This window comes from Phaethon lepturus, unplaced genomic scaffold (genome assembly GCF_000687285.1).
Source record: "Phaethon lepturus isolate BGI_N335 unplaced genomic scaffold, ASM68728v1 scaffold1564, whole genome shotgun sequence".
In the NCBI taxonomy this organism is placed as follows: Eukaryota; Metazoa; Chordata; class Aves; order Phaethontiformes; family Phaethontidae; genus Phaethon; species Phaethon lepturus.
The window spans coordinates 42,785-62,430 of NW_010532424.1; the positions used below are offsets into that span (position 1 = coordinate 42,785).

The 19,646-nt window shown below is 39.7% G+C and overlaps 1 protein-coding gene across 1 annotated transcript in view; it reads right to left on the reverse strand.

Annotated features, from left to right (window-relative positions):
• Positions 1-1,394: 1,394 nt before the first annotated feature.
• The window catches only part of APPL2 (adaptor protein, phosphotyrosine interaction, PH domain and leucine zipper containing 2), a gene marked incomplete at its 5' end in the record, with an annotated part of 33,252 nt that continues 15,000 nt past the window's right edge, over positions 1,395-19,646 (reverse strand). The window contains 16 exons of the mRNA XM_010284811.1: positions 1,395-1,523; positions 2,371-2,418; positions 3,121-3,261; positions 3,388-3,424; positions 4,079-4,253; positions 5,789-5,841; positions 5,963-6,115; positions 7,702-7,790; positions 7,905-7,961; positions 8,039-8,081; positions 8,404-8,592; positions 9,700-9,858; positions 15,685-15,767; positions 18,042-18,188; positions 19,157-19,215; positions 19,335-19,376. Of these exons, the coding sequence (XP_010283113.1) occupies positions 1,395-1,523; positions 2,371-2,418; positions 3,121-3,261; positions 3,388-3,424; positions 4,079-4,253; positions 5,789-5,841; positions 5,963-6,115; positions 7,702-7,790; positions 7,905-7,961; positions 8,039-8,081; positions 8,404-8,592; positions 9,700-9,858; positions 15,685-15,767; positions 18,042-18,188; positions 19,157-19,215; positions 19,335-19,376 (1,604 nt within the window). The remainder of the gene's footprint in view (positions 1,524-2,370; positions 2,419-3,120; positions 3,262-3,387; positions 3,425-4,078; positions 4,254-5,788; positions 5,842-5,962; positions 6,116-7,701; positions 7,791-7,904; positions 7,962-8,038; positions 8,082-8,403; positions 8,593-9,699; positions 9,859-15,684; positions 15,768-18,041; positions 18,189-19,156; positions 19,216-19,334; positions 19,377-19,646) is intronic.

Consider the following 19,646-nt stretch of genomic DNA (forward strand, 5'->3'; position numbering starts at 1 on the left):
AATTTTTTAATAAGAGACAGCTTCAACTTTTATATATGAAGAAGTTTTGTGTCAGTTACTAGCAGTTTTCTTCCAGGGTTCTTTTAAACTTTCAACAACTAGCTAAACTGAATTTATTTAATGTCACACACTTGCAAACAGGGATCTATCCAATGCTGTAGCACAGATTCTGCTCACAGAAAGTGTAGTTTCCTAATAAGTGCTTGGGAAGAGTTAAATTAAGCTAAAGAAAAGAATTTCAGCCATTTGGTCCAGTTATCTTGATTAATACAAACTATGCCACAGATTACACCCCCCACCCCCCCCAACTACTGTTTATTTTTGTTTGTTGTTGCAAAGTACAGTTTTTCATGTTTTCAGGTTAAACTGGGGGGGGGGAATCTAAACTCGTTAGCCAAATACCTACAGTCTCTAATTTCAGGAAAGTACTATGAGACTAGTCAATACAGTGTAGACTTATCTAGAATTTTATTGCTCAGTTTCTTAAAACCACAGATTGCTGGTAGACTCAGCTGCTGCATGTCACCATAATGTTAAAAATACAAAGAATTCTTATTATAAAAGTACTTATTTGTCCTACAATTATCATCTCTGGCAACTTAACTTTTAAGAAACCTAACCATAGAAAAACTGCACACAACTAACATGCCACATTCATTGACTACTTCTGATGTTTGCATGTCAGTGGTATTTAGAATAATAAATCAAGGAGGTGCATTATGTCCATTATTTAATTACAGAATGTGTGAGTGTGGTCCCCATGAAGGTAAGAGTAGGCACTTAGATTTGCTTTTCAAGCTTATTCTAGATGCAGTATAAAAATAGATTATATTAATAGGAAAAAATTTAGTGTTTAACAAATTGTTTTGTAAATAGGCTAGCACAAAAGAGAAATCTTGTTATACTTAGACTGGACTAAAAATAACTTCATCTGAAAATAAAGTAAATAGTGCATTTTCAACCTTCATTCAGATGCACATAATGATGCAAACTATGGACATGGACTATGGTAGGAAATCTGAGGCCTGATACTTGTTAAAGGAGCTGACAGCTTGCACTAATTTCAGTGGAACTGTAGGCTGCTCACCATGGAAATCTGAAGGAATGACATTGACCCTTCATGGCCAACAGCTCTGCTGCCCTAACTACCAGCAGCAAGGGGCTACTGCTGAAACTGTCAGCTTCCCAGACACACTACATATTTGCAAATGCAAAATGCCTCGAAGGTCAAGTCCCAGGTTGTAAATCAAGGGGAAACTCCCCTGCAAAGACGCCAGGCGCTCTCTCACAGGAAGATGGAAGCTGGCCTTGCGTGTGCGCAGATGACTGAAAACCAGAGATTCTTGCCAAACTACTCCCTGCTCCCACAGGCTGCAGGAAATGCCAGGAGTTTGTCATGCTTCTGACTCCTCCCCTTCTTCATGTATGGCTCCATCCTCTTCTGAGTGATCGTGCAGAAGCATGAACTTTCCATCATTTGTTAATGGCACAGACTTCATTAGCTGAGCTAATGCTTCTGGGTCCTGAAGAAAGACACAAAAAAGAAAAAAAAAAAAAAGAGTTCAGCCAGGCTGCAGCAATCTTTCAGAGTTTTCCACAGTACTTTCCACACAGGTTTCCCAGTACATCTTGTTAAGGTTTTGCAACTTTTTTTTTTTTTTTAATGGCAACCTTCAGTCTGTTATTGAACATAAACAATCCCTTTTGGTTCAGTAAAACCATCACTCAGGTATATAAGAAAAAAAAGTAATTAATTTTGAGCCTTTATTTTGCTGTTCTTTTCTTATCTGGTATTGATGTAACTACTGAAAAACAAGGAGAAAAGTAACTGTCTAAATAAATTATCTATACCTGTGCTTATTGCCTGTGACTAAAAGCTCATTCCTGCAACTTGCTCTGAAATCTTATGAGCAAAAATACAGAGCAAATATTAATGTATTAGTGTCACATTTGTATATAGATAAATTTATCTACAAGGGGCTAGGTAACTTTGCCGTTCGTTTTAAGTGCAAAAACACCCAGTGTTTCCTTCACCCTAAAGGAGGAAGGAATAGGAGTTTCTAAAAGTGAACCAGCAATGTGTGACTGACACTTCATCCCAAAGAGTTTGTTTCAACAACTGGATTTGTATAGTTCTGAATTTGATTTAGGGTGGCAAATTTTATCTTGAATCAAGCTACTGCAAAGTCAAACTGAGTTGCCTTTTGCATGGACTACTCAGGGGCTGTGCTAAATGATGTCTGCAAAACTTTGTCATTGGGAGGAACAGCAGTTCCTTTTTCTCACGCACACCAGAGGTACCTGGAGAATGCAACCAAAAGCAGAATGTGATGTATCGCATCGCAGACATGGGGAATGAAGCAAACTTACCTTCTGTGCCTCAATGATTTCTTTTCCCAAGCTAATGGCATAGCAAATCTAAAAAAAGAAATGTATGTGGAGTTCAGTTTTGTTTGGGGTTTTTTGTTCCTTAATTGGGACTAGCATGCAGAAGTGTCAATGCAAACTTAGTCTTAAATACAGGCCGAAAAGCAGGGGTGGAATACCAATTCACCCTGCTAACTATATAAAACTATCTTAGTTTCTGCTTCAAAGCTCACTTCAGCTGGTACATCTTTGTACTCAGGTCAGTTTTATTCACCAAACTTTATTTCCAAACCTGGTAAATCTTTTCTACTGCATGTAAGAGTCTTACTTTTTTAAAGACAAAAATTCCCCAGCACTATTTCTAATAGTCTGTTATTACCACAAGCAGCAAGCATCCAGTGGTGTTACCACAGCAGGGCTGTCTTGCTTCTGAAAGCTTTACAGACATACATGTCTCGCCATAGCTAACATTCATTTTTGTTAGTGCTGGTGCCAGATACACACACCCCTTCCCCTCTCTCAGTGCTGGCATCAGCAATCGCATCCTTCCCTCCCTGTTGTACATGCTGCTGCATTATCTAGGAATTTGGTCCTTTTTAGCCATAAGCCATCAAAGGCTTGCATGTTAAGGCATACTTTCCTGGCAAGAAATTGAGCTGCTCTTGCTTCTATCACACTGTTTCCCAGATGAGTAAGCCAGGAAGCCTAAAACCTGTTTTCTAAATGAAGTGTTTTATTAAATGTTATGCAAACCTTTTCCCCTTCTGTGTTGCTCTCAAAAATATACACGCTCATGGATTCTTCTCCCAGAGTCTCACTGAGATGGACCACAAAGCCAATCAGCCGCCTGTTATCCTGATGAGCAGCAAACTGTGTCACAGTGGTGAGTTCAAACTGGAAAAGTGTAAGGAATTAATTTTTTTAAATAGCATACAGTTAGCTTGGTCAAGAGCTCAAGTTCCCGTGACTGAGTATTCAAAGCTGTGGTAGAAAACCAGATTCAAAACAAAAGTTACTTACACTTGTTCGTGTAACTTGTGTTTGAGGATCTATTAACCTGCAATTACATGTAGGGGAAGAAAAAAAAAAGTAAATTATTTTAGAGCACTTCTTGGTAATTTCAAGGTGCTTTATAATAGTAAGGCAATCACTACAGCAATTTTACAGAATCAAATGCTTTATCTGTGATTGCAAGTCAGTCAATGGTAAGGTTCAGCTCTAGACCCTGACTCACGGCTGCCTGACCTGTATAGGTCATAGTGATTTGGTAAGCGTCCTGGGTGCAAGGGCTAATACACTAATATTAGTATGGACATAACTGCACTCCAGCTAAAGTGAAGGTCTTGTGCCAGCATACTCTACAGTGACAATACTGACAACAGGACACTGACAGCCCTCTTGCTGTTACTACATGTAAGGAAAGAGAATCTTCCAATGCATTTTTTTGCATCTTTTTCTGTCTCCTTGCAGGGCCTTATAGTCCCACTGCATCCCCTAACTTTTGGTAGGATGTTCTTACAACTTAGTCAGGAGGATGATTTCTAGATACTACAGACTAAGAAAAAGAGACGTTTTTATGAAGTAAAGTGAATCTCAGGATCTTGTTCCCTCAAAGGGTGTATTTCTTGGAAAAACAAAACCAAAAATATTTTATTAATCACAAGTTGTATGAAGAGAACAGAATGTTGACAAGTTGAAGGTTTTACAGTACCTCAAGTTCTTGCTGGTGACCATGAGATGTGATTCAGTCATACGGAATATGTTGTGAATGGCACGAGCAGCTAACACTTGTCTCATAGCTTCATAGATCACCTCACTTGTGTCATCTGACTGAACAGCCATAGATCCTAAAAACCGAACTACAAACATCTGCTGCAAGAGCGAATCTGGAAGATAAAAGGCGTGACTTCCTTCACTGTGTTACTTCACTTTTCCAGTAGCTGAAGTCATCAAAAAAATTACTTTTTCCACTTTGGAAATTCAACAGTATACCCGTGGGTGGTGACTGTCGTGAGTGGTGCCTTCCTGCTATGAGCCAGGCAGTGCTCTGACCCAGTTTTAAACAGTGCTTTAACTGGCAGCAAGCAGGGGTGGGGGGAAACAAAAAGTTGCTTGGAAACTTTGACAGTGTAACCGGTCCTTTATGCCTTATTTGCTTAGCTAGTAAAATTCACTTGCCTATGATGTGATCAGGTGCACATAAACTCTGATAAATTTACGATTGTGCACAAGCCTTGGCTTCCATCAAATGAACTCTTACCTTCACACCTTGTACATTCCTCTCTTTCTTCTATGTCCTTCTGACCTTCCATGCAGCTGGTTCCAGCGAGGTTTTCATTAAATCCTATCACCTAAGGCTCCTATTTACAGCTAAGTAGCCATTATGTGACAAAGCCGCTGTTTGATCAGGCTCCCTTTATGATTGGTGGTGAGCCAGGTAAAGCGGAATCAGCCCTGCTGAACACGACTGTTCAAAGGCCACAATGCCTGTGTCTACATCGCCCAAGACACCACAAAGATTGTTACGCATCAGCGTGAGCTGAGCTACACAGATTGACTGGTGCAGTATGAGGCGCAGGGCAGTCACCCAAGCACTGTACTCTCCAACGCGTACTGCAGCGGAGCCGGGCGCTGCTGCTGCTGCCGGTGCGGCGGTGCCTGCTTGTCACAGCTACTCTGCTGCCAGGCAGCTCGCAACCATCCTACCTCGCAAGGGGACAACACACGCAAGTGTTCAAATCAGTACGTTCTGCTTTGGTTCTGTGAGTAGTTTTCTGACAGGGCTGTGGGTTCCAGACAGCAGTGGTAAATGGCACAGACGGAGAGGAGAACAGCCAGGGTCTGAGCCCTGCGTGTGCTCGGAGAGGAAGGTCAGAAGTGCTGACTTTTACTGGCATGTTGCTGGGAGGAGGGAAAAGGAGCAGCCGTGAGAGCTGCTGAATGAGACATGCTGCTGCTGCGAGGTATATGCTGGGCCTCTGTGAGATTTAGATTGTGCATTTCAGAGTACAGGTGGGTAAGAAATGGCTATTAAGCAGCCTCAAACTTAAGCAGAATTACAATACAGTCCCATCCAACCCTTTCTAAAGGAGTCAACAACTACTTTTCTGTTTTTTTAAAAAGAAAGAAAAAGAACAAAAGACAAAAACCAAGCAAACCAAATCTTTTTGCCTTGAAACATTTGAAATAAACCTGATCTGAAATACAGCTTGGACTGTCAAAGAAAAAGGTGTTTGTTTTCACAGGTAGTGATGTTTGAAAGACTACCTTCAACTGAAAGATGACTACCGTCAACTGTATTACGGATCTGTTAGCCCTGCACCATGGTGTCAGGTGCTTTCATTAAGAGACACTAGATAGCTGACAGCTGAACTAGGCCTAAAATGGTGACCAATTTTATCTGGAAAAATGAAGCACTGACCTTCCTCCTCATCTTTGCTGCCATCTTCAGATTCCCCAAATGGGTTTGCACGCCTACGAAATAAGAATAAAAACTGTAATTACAGATTCTAGTCACCACACACATGCTGCAATACCTAATTTTCTCCCCTGAAATCACTCTGTTAAAGTGATCGATCGCTGACTCTGGCCATACCTGCCACCTCTGTTCTGGTCCAGGAATTCTGTGGCAGGCAGGACGATATCAAATTGAATCGGCGTTCCAGGAGCAATGAGTTGTGCGGAGTCTTGAATGCCAGCTGATTCACTGGGAATTATTTTATCATTTTCCATATTCTTTACATTCTGGCTAAAATGAAAAAGGAAAAAAAAAAAAAAATGTTTCCATCAGTGACACTCAATATTTGCCCTGGAAGGGATTATTAAAAAATCCAAAGCAGGATTGAACCATTAAATAAGAGTGTTTTCCCATTTACCTGCTACTGACTACTCTATTAAAATCTCAGTTTTATCTTTTTGTACATAAAATTATTTAGGAAAAAAGTAAATGCTGGTATATTAAACCTGAACTCAGATCAACTCTGAGTGTGGGCAGACCTGCAGTAGGTTGCTGTTTGGCTCTAGTGGCCATATTTACAACTGCATTATCAGTTCAAACAGCAGAGACCTGGACTTGTGTCTACAGGTGTAAATGGCAATCCTGACATCTTTTTAAGATCCTACTTGGCCACAGGCTTGTTACAATGTGTTAAGAAGAAGTGTTACACACTGGGTCAGACTTCTTCCTGCACCTTTTCTGAAAGAGAATGAAATTTTAAGTTTCCCACAGCTACAGAAGGCGTAGCTATGCCCATTACTACATATGGAACACTGGGTTTACTAGCAGCACCTTTCTACCTCTAGAAAGTTTTCTGTTTGCATACAGATGTAAAGTGACTTGGGAGATTAGCTGTCATTGAAATAGCTATTTCCTTTGCCCAGTGAAATAGATGTCAATACTATTCTATTTATAAATCTGTAATCAAAGTAAAACAGCTGTACTGTGAATAAAATTAGAAAGAAATTGACTGGCATTCCCCATGGCTATAGGGAATCTTTGGAATTTGTAAGTAATCACAAATCATAGTAAAGTCACTGGCCTGAGAGGCAGTGAAATCCAGATCTGGAAAGGGTTTGAATTTCTAGAAGTAAATATCTGAGTAAGAATTTACAATTTTCTGACAGAATTTGCAAAGAAGTCTCTTCATGTTGAAATCAGTGTGACACAAATTTGCCCTGTTTTATTTATCACACTGCTTCTGAAAGCAGGATTTCAGTCCAGCACTGGGCTTCAAAGCCAACTCTGATGATGAATTCTGAAGAATTCCCACTGAGCAAGACGCGAGCATCATGTAGACACAAAAAAAGTGATACATAAACATATTTTGAATATAAGCATAACCTAGAGCATTATTAACAATTTTTGAAGGAGAGGAGCTTTATTCATTGAACTGAATGAGCACAAAAGAACAATAGTAATTATTCTGACAGCTGCGTAAGGTATATTCCTGTGGCAACCTGACAGGACCTGCCTGAAGCAATATGCAAGAATATACTTCCTTCAATGTATACTGGGGACTCTGCTGTGTTACCCACATTACAAATCAATCCCTTACCGCAAAGCACTTACAAGTAAAGCATTGTGTTGTGCTTCTGAAGAAACAGCAAAATCCCAATGGCAACCACAAGGACCTTCAAAGTTGTGATGTGGAGCAATAAGCATTACCCTCAACACTTAGTATCTCAGTAGGAAACATCAAAAGTAGAGGAATTTGCTGGAACACACAGGCTTGTAAAGCCAGGGCCTAGACCGGGCTTTCTCCTGGGTGACCGCTGCCCTGTAAAAAGGGCATGACCAAGCACACAGCCTCTAGTCTGTACAAGTGAGAATGTTACCTGGGGTGGTGAACTTCATGTTTTTTCCCAAAGCTGGTAATGGGAGTCACTGCTTGTAGGGCTGTCTGATTTAACTTGATTGCAGCTGCCTACAAAAACACAACCAAACAGCTCTTATACACACTTACTTTACATTGCCATTTAAAGAACAATGGGGAAGCAAGTTGGAAGGAACGGACTGAAAGACAGAAACAAGCTCCCACCTCTGGATTGTCGGTGAGATAGATCTGTCTGGAGATGTTGTTGATGGCACATATCCACTGGAAGGGAAAAGTGAAATTGAACTCTACAAGCTCACTTGTATACAAGAATAACAGCATTAAGAAAATATTTTTACCTCCTCGTATTCTTTCTTGCTTTCTGCTTGAAGGGTTATACCCCTAAAATAGAAACATAGTGTATCAGTGCTAACAGTGGACACCAGGACTGTTTGACTCCAGGTCTTACAACAGCGTCACCAAACTTTGTATCTATTAACCATCAAAGGAACAAAAATCACGAATAAGCTGCAGCTAAAGGATACCGCATGGACTGTTCAGGCAGTTGTGGGGGAGCACGGGAAGGAACATGCTTTTAATTTGGAAACACCCTTCTGGAAACGCAGAAAAGGTTTACTGTTATTTTAGCAATCATGTTCTACATGAAACAGCATCTGAAAGGGTAAGTGTGACTGGCTGTCCTCCAATGAAACCTGTCTCATACGCTTTGCCTGTAGGAGTAGTGATCTGAAAGCAGTATCTTCTGTCTTCGCAGTCTACAGCCATAACAGAGCAGTTGTCCAGGTCCTGAATCAATCCTCCAGCTACTGCTCCCCTTGGCTGACACATCAGGTTGCCACCTTGAGTGAAGAAATACAGTCTCTCCCAAGTTGTAGTCACCAGACCTGTTTTACTGAAGAGAAGATGCAGTGATAAAGAGTCATTACTATTCAGAAGTGGCTCCAAACATATATGAAACGGCAAACACATCCTGATGCTAATCTTTATGTTCAACCCTGGAATTTTTTTTATGATGATTCTCTGTTAAGAAATAAAAGCAGCACTTATTCCTAGCAGAGACTAATTCTTAATGAAAGCTGAAGAACTAAACTAATTCCAAACATCCCAAGTTAAAAACATTCTCTGCAGTATTTGCTAGTTAAGGAATAAAATAAATATTGGTATCAAGTAACTGACATGAAATACTATTAAGCTGAATAAAAAAAAACCCACCACAATTATTTTCAAGCTGAAGAGCAGCATGAGCAATTTCAGCACAGAGAATCATCATTTTTTAACAAAGTATCTTCTGCAAGCAGTATCTCAGAGTCCATCTTCTCCCTAGCTATGGAATCCTATTATACTGTAATCCAGCTCTTAGAATGCTATGAGAAATTACTGTGTCCACTCACAAAAAAAAAACCCAAACAAACTACAAGTCAAATAGAAATAAACTGATTATTTAATCAATCATATAAGCATACTATATGCTACCGATATACATAGCTCTTGTGGATGTTGACGGAAGATTTTATTTGGAAAATTCGCAGAGGTAACTATGTATGGCATACATTCAAAATTATGCATTTGTATAAAGCTTTTGTTTATGTAAAGGAGGTAATTTATGAAAACCTATATTAACTACAAAATATAGCTGTTTATTTTTGTAAATACTATGTTTTCATTAGCCCTAAGAACTGGTAACAATCTGAACCCAGCCCCACCCGTTTCTAATTTTTAGCCACTTGAATGCAGGGTATCATCCCTGTAGATTAATTCAACCAGAAGTAAACTTCTGTTTTCAGGAAAACAGTCTCAAATGCCTCTAATTTGGTTTAAGCTTCTAAAATACATTTCCAAAGATGACAGAGATACTCAGGAGCTGAACAGTACAGCTACCACAGTGATTCAGGAGCCTCAAACATCATTACCTGAGGAGTCTTTATGACCTAAAAAAAAAAAAAAAAGTAGCAACTAGTCAGCAACTAAACAAACCAGCAGGTACAAACAGTCATCTTACTTTCTAAGATTAAGGTAGCCAGCCTTCTGGATGAGATTTCTATTGATAGTAGGTGAAGTTATATCAGAATCTGGGGTGTAAACAGATTCATTAACTGCAATTAAATCCTGCTGGGATACCCTCATTTTTTCAGCTTCAGCATCCAGCTCTCCCTGTATGCTGGGGAAAAAAAGAAAAAACACAAGAAACTCAAAGCCATCATCAGTCAATTTATACCAGGATATATCTAACATCTGTAAGCCAAAATGAACAAAAATACCATTTGAGATTATATTGTAGAGTAATGCAAAGATTAAGTTCATTTTTGGAATCAAAATATATATATAATATTTTATATAAATTTTTATATATTATATAACTATTAATGTATATAATACAGTTCCTTTATAGGAACTATAATGCAAGACTGTATGTCCAAGGCTTTCTCTAAAGACTAAATAAATCAGTACAGTCAGAAAAGAATGAAAGGAAGAGGCAAACAATAGGGAACTACTCCCAGAAAATGTCATCTCAGCCTAAAGAGACAAGACGCATATTCTCTGAGGGTATTAACAATGGTTTAAGGAAAATATGGCTATCTTTGGCAGGCTAGCAGCAAAAGCGCAGCCACGATTTCCCCTTGCTCTTTATTTTGAAAGCCCAGTTTGAAGATGTTACTCTCAATATGTCTCATAGAGTAGCTATGCTTTCTTTTTTGCAATTTGTACTAAACGTAGTTAGTTATCTTCTTTCCCCAAAGAGTATACAACAATAATGATCAGAATTATGAGACTGTTTTATAAGACTGAAATAAGCACACGAGAAATGCTTAAGTGTTGAGAGTGAAGAGTTAAGTTCATCTTTTGAGAGATAGCTTCTAAAAGCAATGCTTGTATGAATTTACACTGGTGAACGTATATAGATGCTGCCCTAGTATAGCCACACAGTTCAAAGTAGGTTTTACCACAGTATTTGTCTTTCACAGAACTTCGTCTAATTCCTGCAACTGTGTAACACGCAGGAACTCCTGCCGTGAGACCATCTATTGACAGATTTTTCAACAGTTAAGTTTTCCATTAATTCCGAACAATACAGTACCAAAATTTATAGCTCAAGTCTCAGTTCAGCTTTTATTTTTGTTTATAATACTGTCTTCCACTTTGGTGTGATTCAGAAAACATCCTTGCTGCAGGCTGGCAAAACTGAGCTCTCTTTGAACATATCTGTAAAAATCCAGTTTGCTGTAAGTGGTAACTGTGAAGGGGTATCTAAGTGCAAAATTTAACTCAGAAAGTAAGCTGTAATTCATTGCAGAAGCATCACACAGATATATTCTGCAGTGCTGAATATATATGTATTCATAATCTTCCTGTAAGACACATTTGGCATAAAGGGAGAAACAAACCAGCCATTTTACTGGAAAAAGCCCACAGAGAGGTCAGTCTCATGCTCATATGCCAGTGAAATACCTTCTTTTTTTTTTTTCAGCTCTACTGTCAGGCAATCACTGGGAGCCACTAAGTTTTCAGAGGTTCCCACAGACCACTTGACAGTCCCATCACACCAATAAACCAGCCTTGTTTTCATCAACCTTAATAAGCCTGTGTTTCACTTGCAGACTCTTCTGATCAATACACATCAACGCAGTGGGCATAATCAAAAAGCAGCTAAAGGCCTGCTATTTTGAAAATTCTGACATAATTAATCCAGCAATTAAAAAATAACTATTAGGTAAACTATATATAAAAAGGCTTAGATCTCCATGTCAGCTGCAAGCACTATTTGGCGCAACTGTGGACAAGGAAGTAGAAAATGTTTTTAGACCATCTGTTTGCACTGCCCTTCTGTGAACCTGAGGTCTGGCTACGCGTCTGTGAACTGAGGTCCTGAGGGAGCTGGCTGACGTCCCTGCAAGGCTCGTCTCTATCACCTTCAAAATTTGACTGCAGTCAGGGAAAGTTCCTAATGACTGAAAAAAAAAGGCAAGTGTCACACCTGCCTTTGAGACAGGCAAGAAAATCTGGGGAACTAAAAGCCAGTCAGCTGCACCTCAGTCCCTGGGAAAGTTATGGAGCAAATTCTCCAGCCATTTCCAAACACACAAAGGACAAGAAGGCAACTGGGAACAGCCAGTACAGATTTACCAAGGGCAAATCATGCCTGACCATCCTGACTGCCTTCTGTGATGCAATGACTAGCTTGGTGGACAGAAAAGCAGTGGATGCTGTTTCACTTGACTTCAGCAAGACCTTTCACATGGTCTCCCATAGTATCCTTATAGCCAAATTGGTGAAATACAAACTACAGAAGTCAACTACAAGATGCACAGAAAACATGGCTGGACTACTGAGCTCAAAGGGTTGTAATCAGTGAGACAAAGCCCAACTGGTGCCCAGCTATTAGTGATGTTCCTTATGAGTCAATACTGAGGCTTACAGGTTTACAGTCTTTAATAAGAGCTGGACAACACATAAGAGCAGATGACACCAAATTGGTTGATTTAGTGTCAATCATATCTGACTGACTGACAGATATGGTAGAGGGCTGCTGTTTAGAGGGACCTTGACATGCTGCAGAATTGGGCAGAGAGGAACCTCATGAAGCTCTGGCAAAGGCAAATACCAAGTCCTGCCTGGGATGGAAAAACCCCATGCAACTTGAAAGGATAGGAAGCATCTGGACAGAAAGCAACTTTCAGCAAAAGGACTTGCGGGTCATAGAGGACAAGCTGAACATAAGCCAGCACCGTGCCCTTGTGGCAAAAAAAGGACAGTCACATCCTGGGCTGCATGAGCAAGAGTATAGCCAACGGGTCAAAGGAAATAATTATTCCCGTCTGTTCAGCACTTGTGAGACTCCAACAGGAGTACTATGTCTAGCTTTGGTGTCCCAGCACACGACAGACACAAAGAAAGTCAAGTGAAAAGCCACCAAGATGGCTAGGGGCCCAGGATATGTGGCATAAGAAGCTGCGAGAATTGTTTTTCAGCCTCATGAAATGAAGGCTAAGAGGCCGGGATCTTACTGCTAGCTCAACTACCTGAGGGGAGGGTATACAGCAGATGGAGCTAGACCCTTCCTGGAGGTGCGTAGTGATAGCATGACAGACAACGGACACAAGCTGTAACCAGCTACTGTGTGTGCCATGTGTGAGAGAGAGACAGAGAGACTCAAGATTTGACTGGACACGGTGCTGAGCACTCTGCTCTAGCTGACCCTGCTCTCAGCAGGAGTTAACTAGATGACCTCTTGAGGTCTATACCGCAGCAGCTGTTCTTTGACTTTCAGAAGAACAATACTAGCAAATATTGGACTTCTTTATTAACTTTTCCAAACTTGAGGAGTTATTAACTGTATCTAGGCTACTACAAAAACCCAAGAGGTGGGAACATAAGAATACTTGTCATTGCATACCTTAGAAAGTCAATAAAACCTGCACCTACGCAATAAGCAACTTTCTCCCTACTTCCTGCTCGAGTGGTTAAAATTTTTGGAGAACATAAGCACATAACACAGGCTGTACACAGCAGGACCAGAGATCCATGTAGTCCCCTATCCTGTGTCTGACTGTGGCAAAAAGCCCATGGAAAAGTACAAGGCAAGTACATATGATCCTCCTCCTGTTCTCCTCTCCAGTCTTTTGTAGAAGTTGGTGATATCCTGTAACTATTGAAGTAATTTAGAAACAGCACTGCATTTAAGTCAGCACTAAGCAGTATCTGACTGGCCAGATGAAGAGTCACTCTTGCATCATGGTGTTAGTCTGTTTCATGTTAGCTTATTTCCAGCTTTTCCACATCTTTAGAAAGCTGAGACTTCCTAAGCTCCCACATCACCCTCAAAATGAGACCAGCTGTGTGCATCTTACCACCTAGCCAAGTCATGTAAGAGGCTGAGTTATAAAGGCTGAGTAATATCATCAGATCTGAATTAAATTAGACCGTATTTTGCAAGTGAATGCTTTTCAACATTATCATTAAACGTCAGAATAATAATTATTTAAATTCCATTTTGAAATAAAATGGAACAGTGCTGCCAGTTTTTACGTAAGTGCAAAGCATATGTAAAACATAAGCAAAAGATTCAATGAATCTTTCGATCACTCATTTTTCTTGCACCACGAATTGCTTCCAAGAAAACTGCCCTGGCATCTTCATGGTTCCCAAGACTGGATGGATTCCTCTTCCTAAGGCACGGTTCTCTTATCTCCAAGGTAGAAGGGAGAGAAAAGCTGACAATTCTGAAGTTATATGCATTTGTGACAATTAGACCAATTGGTTACTGAGACTACTGTAATGATCTGTCCTCTCTCATGTGTTTTTACACTGGTAGCAATATTCACTGTATAAATGAAAATACTTTTAAATATGAAGACTCAGTTTCACAGTTAGCTTAAACAGATGCAAGACTACATCACTGCTGAAATTCTGTAACTGCACAATGGGTCTCATTGGCTTGTTGTTCCAAGAAAACAAATCTGACAAATAAAAAGCTCTTACCTTGATTAGCAAGCAGATCTGACAAATAAAAAGCTTTTAGCTTGATTAGCAAGCAGATCTGACTCACTGAGGCCTTGTGATCCCAGCACTAAAGAAGGAAAGGAGTGGGCAGCATAGTTTTCAGTGACTCTGTAATCTTAAGTCATGAAACCATGCCCTGTGTCAGTAATTGCTAAGCTGCACAGTATCATTCAGAATTTTGCAAGCTTTCTCTTTCTTTTTTTCCAAAGACGTCACACTCCTGTACTAGTTACATTTGAGTTGTACTTCAAGCTTTGCTGTGTGACAGACTTAAAACACAAAAAATCAGACTCAGCAAACCAACTGAGCAGCCTATTTTTGCTTCCATTTACTACTGTGTACTATCCAGAATTCAAATCCATCAGACTTTGGAAAACAAGGGCTTATTCTATGGCGAGGATCTGATGGCAGGATCCTCACTGTATCTACAAGACAACATGCTCTAGCCTTACTAAATAAAGGGCACTATTTCAAGGGAGTTTAAAATCTGTCCTCCACTCTGCACAAACGCTATGTAGACTGTGGAGAGATTTATTTCAGAAGTGAGTGTGAAAAGATATATAAGTAAATATAGAGCTACAGGAAGTAAAGAATCATTTACTGAAATAACCTACTATACAAAGAGATTACTTATAACACTGTTCTCAAATTAACAAGTATGCATTATTTAAAATGCCACCAGAGTCAGACTAAGTAATGATTTGGATACAGTCCAATATGAAAGGTATGAAGCAATAAAGTGAAGGACTCTGTTTAGTGTTCCAACTGATTTATAATAAATGATTAATGTTCTCTCTAATATGATTACATTTTAAACATAAAGTTTACATTTACACGGGTATAATTATAAAGCAAATGCCAATTTTCATTACAAGTGGAGGGGGAGGGAGCGGGGGAACCAAAAATAATCACAAAATTAGAAGCACAAAAGTGAAGCAGTTTATTGAAATGAGGACTTAGCCAAAGCAGGTTGAACTCAGTGGACCAATACCGAGCCTATACTGGAGGTAATGAGTATGTTCTCTAGGGCAAGGAGTTTTGTTTGCCTTTTGTAGCTACAACATCAAACGCTACAGGCCCTAAATCCTTATTTTGGGAGGCTAATGGGTTATTGTTACAGTATTATTACAGAAGACCCAGCAAGTATAAATACTTCTTATTCAGAATGCACTTTAGCTCTATTATATTAATTCTGTTAACCTATTTCAAGCCCAGAGTTCATGCTTTCTGTCCATGAAGAGACACAAGGATGTAAGAAAGCATGTGAACACTTTGTAATATATAGTTCCTGGCTATACCGCAAAAATACTCTCTGCAGTGCACTGACAGCATTTTCCTTTACATGTACAAACACACCTCCTTTCCACCTGCTGCTTTAACAGAATATGCCCAACAATGCAATGCAAGCACAGAAGGACTCTCATGAGAGAGAAATAGAAGCCCTCTGTTATCTGCTGAAGGTTACAGCACTAAACTATCGTGTTACCTGTGAACCATGTCTGAAACAGATGACAAAAAGCTGTCCATTCTTTTGGAAAACATCTCTGCTCCTTTCTTAAAAAAGTTGATCTGAAAAATAAATTTAAAAAAACAGACACTGGAAGTTATCTTGGCTTTGTCAGACAAAGAACAGATTGTGGGGACTGTGCTAACAGCGATCTTATTATGAGTGATACTTTTGGCTGGCGATCAAACACATGGTCAAAACAGCTGCGTTGCCTTTCTTTGTATTTCTCACTTTTGCATCATTCCACCCTTTCACACACCCTTTTACACACACATAAGCTATTGGCTGCTGAGAGGTATGTTTCCAATGAACTTGTTAAATGACTGAAATAAGGGAATAGGTAGCCTTCTCCCATACTAGCACTGTGCAGAATTGGGTCTCAGTGTTATAAGTCACTGCATGTAATGCCACCATGTCGAAAGGAATGGGACACAAACCACCCATTAGATCCAGTCAAACCTGGACTACCAACTCCAACCTGGAAATTTTTAACCTGCCACAGCAAAGACAGTCAGGAAAGTGAAGTGTAGCTGCACTAGCAGAAGCCACCAGGGCCATCAGTTATATGAACTACAGATTTACCATGGATTTTGTTCTACTGAAGGAGCTAAAAAAAGCTACTAAGGCCAAAGTGCACATTTTGTGACAGAAGATGAATTCACTTAGCTGGTATGGCTCAGCAGACATGCAACAGCAGCAAAGCATTCACTGTAGATTTGACCTTGAATTACCCACTGTGAGGCACGCAGTCATCATTAGGACCTACTGCCAACTGTGTGAAACACAGACATGGCTAGTGTGTGTGTGTGCAATTAATTAGTTTTAAAAAAAAAAAAAAAAAAAAAAAATCAGAGAACTACTCCGGAAGGAGATGTAAAAGCAAATTCTTAGCTGTTAAGCAATTTATTAGCTATTTCATCCAATTTTACTTGGGGATTCCACTCCTTTTCCCTGACCTTGGGACATAGTATTCCTCTTACCTGTAACTCAGGTTTCTGCAACCATGTTATTGACCACTGACTCCCTTTACAGACAAAGGAGAGAAAGCATGCTCTCTTAAAGAATGATTCACCTACTCTATTTCAGAAGCCTGCTTAAGGAGGGAAGAGCTCTAAATTCCACTGATGATGATGAGAGACTAACACACCTAACTTAAATGTTGATGTCAGTTTTCAGTTAAGTAAACTTTGTATTAGCCACTGCTTCTTCCAAAAATTCCTTAAGGCCTGCTCATTCTTTGGAAACGTGAAATACGAGACTCATGTTTTGAGTCATTAATAAAGAAAATATATACTTTAAAAGCTGAAGGGCAGTTCACAGTATTTAAGCATCAGTATCAACTGGCTTCTGGCTACTCTGTCATTCCCATGACAACCTAAGACTCTCCTGCATAAAGCACTGAGATATGGCAGTTTTGACAGATAAAATACAGGGAAAAAAAACTCTATTTGGCTTCCAGTAAAGGAAACCGATGCAGTGCTTTCACTCAGTATAATTAGAGCGGAGAAGCAGCGTGAACTCCTGTGGTGGGGAATGTGACTGAATTCTCATTTATTACCTATTTTACATAGGGCACATGATCTGCAAAGGACACAGGACAATGGAGATGACCCACACTACAATCTCAAATAGACCACTGCATCCATTTTTTCTGTTTTCACAGCCCAATTCTCATTTTCCCAATGCTTTCTTTCATCATTGTCAAAGCACAACAGATCCTTAAAATGGGTGGTAATGAGAGTCAAGTGCTGTGAAAATACTAGTTTGTTGATCCTTCTGACATTGTAGAGAGTGAGATCATCAGTATTACTACGGCACTTTACAGACTTGAGAAATGCTCTATCGGATTGCTGGCTGAATAAAGATTAGAAATAGGATTTGCCAGCCTTATGCTCAATCCACTCTGCTCTTCTGTCCTTCCAGTTCTCCAGCGCATGCTCTGTTCCCTATCGTATACACTCTTCATCAGTATGCTGAACATTATGTGCCAGGAAGGGAACTGCTACATAGGAGAGTTTGTGCAGGCAGAGTAAACAGTGGAAGTAAATGCTGTGGCACCAATAGCTTAGCCCGTGAAAAAATTAACCCCAGGCTGACTTTGCATATAAGTATATTAGATTTCTTTTTTCATTGGTGTCTTTCCTGAATATCTAAACATTCAACTATCTACCACAAACAAAATCAGCTGTTAGAATCTAGGCAAGCTGAATAAAGCTCTGCCTCACCCCCCCCATTATCATCTGTCTGTTCTCAAAAAAAAAAAAAATCAAGAGCTACAATGTTTTACTTTTCCTCAGGGACACATCTTAGTGATACAGATGCTTTACTGTCCATACCTGTCCTCGTGTATATCCTAGCATAGGTTCCATCATTGCCACTCTCTTCCTGTACTGCAGAGCGTTCAGGGCACAGTAATATTGCAGAGATGAGAGATGCTGCTTTCTCCTTGCATTTGCCACTTCTTTTGCCACCTCTGCCTTAAGCTGAATAAAAATTGATAAAGAGGCTGACAAACTGTTACTGTGCATATGGATATATTTACTGATTATTTTCAAGTTATCTTTAAACGATTCTCATTACAGAATTTCTCCACGTTAAAAGGAAGGATGAGAAGCTAAGAAAGCAAATCCAAAACCCAAAGCAAGTACTTCAAGCCCTTCTCTAGCAAGATACTTAAGCATTTGGGGAATCCCTGTGACTACAAACTACGTAACTACCACAACTAACATTCTGGATCCGATCTCAGTGCAAAAAATGTATTTGCAGCTGAGATCAAAACACCAGCCTGCAAGTGTAGAATTCAGAGATGAATCATTCACAATATACTATATCACATTCTGTTCTGCAATGCACTTCCTTTAAAGGACCATCCTGTAGAACTGAAGCACCTTAGGATAGGGTCAATCACACACTTTCTGGCATGCAGGGATATATTTTGGACTAGTGGTCCAGTGGGCAAAGAGAAAGAAACGTAAAACAATCCCATCAACGGAGTTAGTGTACTGTAAGTGGAATGACAATCAATACAGAGAAATTTAGCAGGAAGGTAGATGTGAAAAAATGGAATGCTTTATAAACAGCAGACACAAGGCTTCAAGACAGTTCACAATGAGTTCTACCCAGTGATACAGCATCATCACATCAGCTGTACAGCAGTAGGCCTATACAAATCTATTTATCGCCATTTGGATTGCCTCTGTCTGAAGAGCTCCCCTGGATCTGAAGAGTTCTAGTTCAGCACAATAGTTGATCACTCGCCTAACTTGGAACAAACAGGTATAACTTTGCTGAACTGATGTTTAAAAGCTTTGTGTCTGCTTGGAAATGAAATCATAAGTACCCTTGAGCTACTGTGAATTTAACTGATGAACTCTCCAAAGTTCATACGTGAACAATGATGCAGACAGAATAGCTGAGGAAAGCTTTTCCTTTTCCCTTTCACATTCATTACCTTTTCATTTTCTTTCCTTTTCGGTAACCTGCTATACTTTGCCATGGACACGTCATGTTCTGTAGACAAGGAATATTATTTTTTTTAGAAATGTGATGTGTGTGTGCATAGATTGAAAATGTCTTCCGTGATATAACAGGTGCACACCATTGGAAACGAACAAAACACGGAAACATACCATTGCTAGCAAGGCCAAAAAGATCCTTCAACGTGCTTACTTCTGGAAAAGAGAAATCAAATATTCAAAACAAAACCAGCTGTAAACACTTCGTTTAACATTTACAGTACATTTAATGCCTAAGTCACTCCAGTCCTTTCAAAGCAGAGATCATGAGTTGTGCCTGTCTTGAAAACAATAAACCAGATCAGCTGCTAGAGAAATGAATAGGCAGATAGCAAATTAAGAGTCAAGTGAGGTTACTTGATTGAGCAAGTTATCAGTATGAAGAAGATTCCTTATCCGCCAGGATAATTTACCAAGGAAGCACAC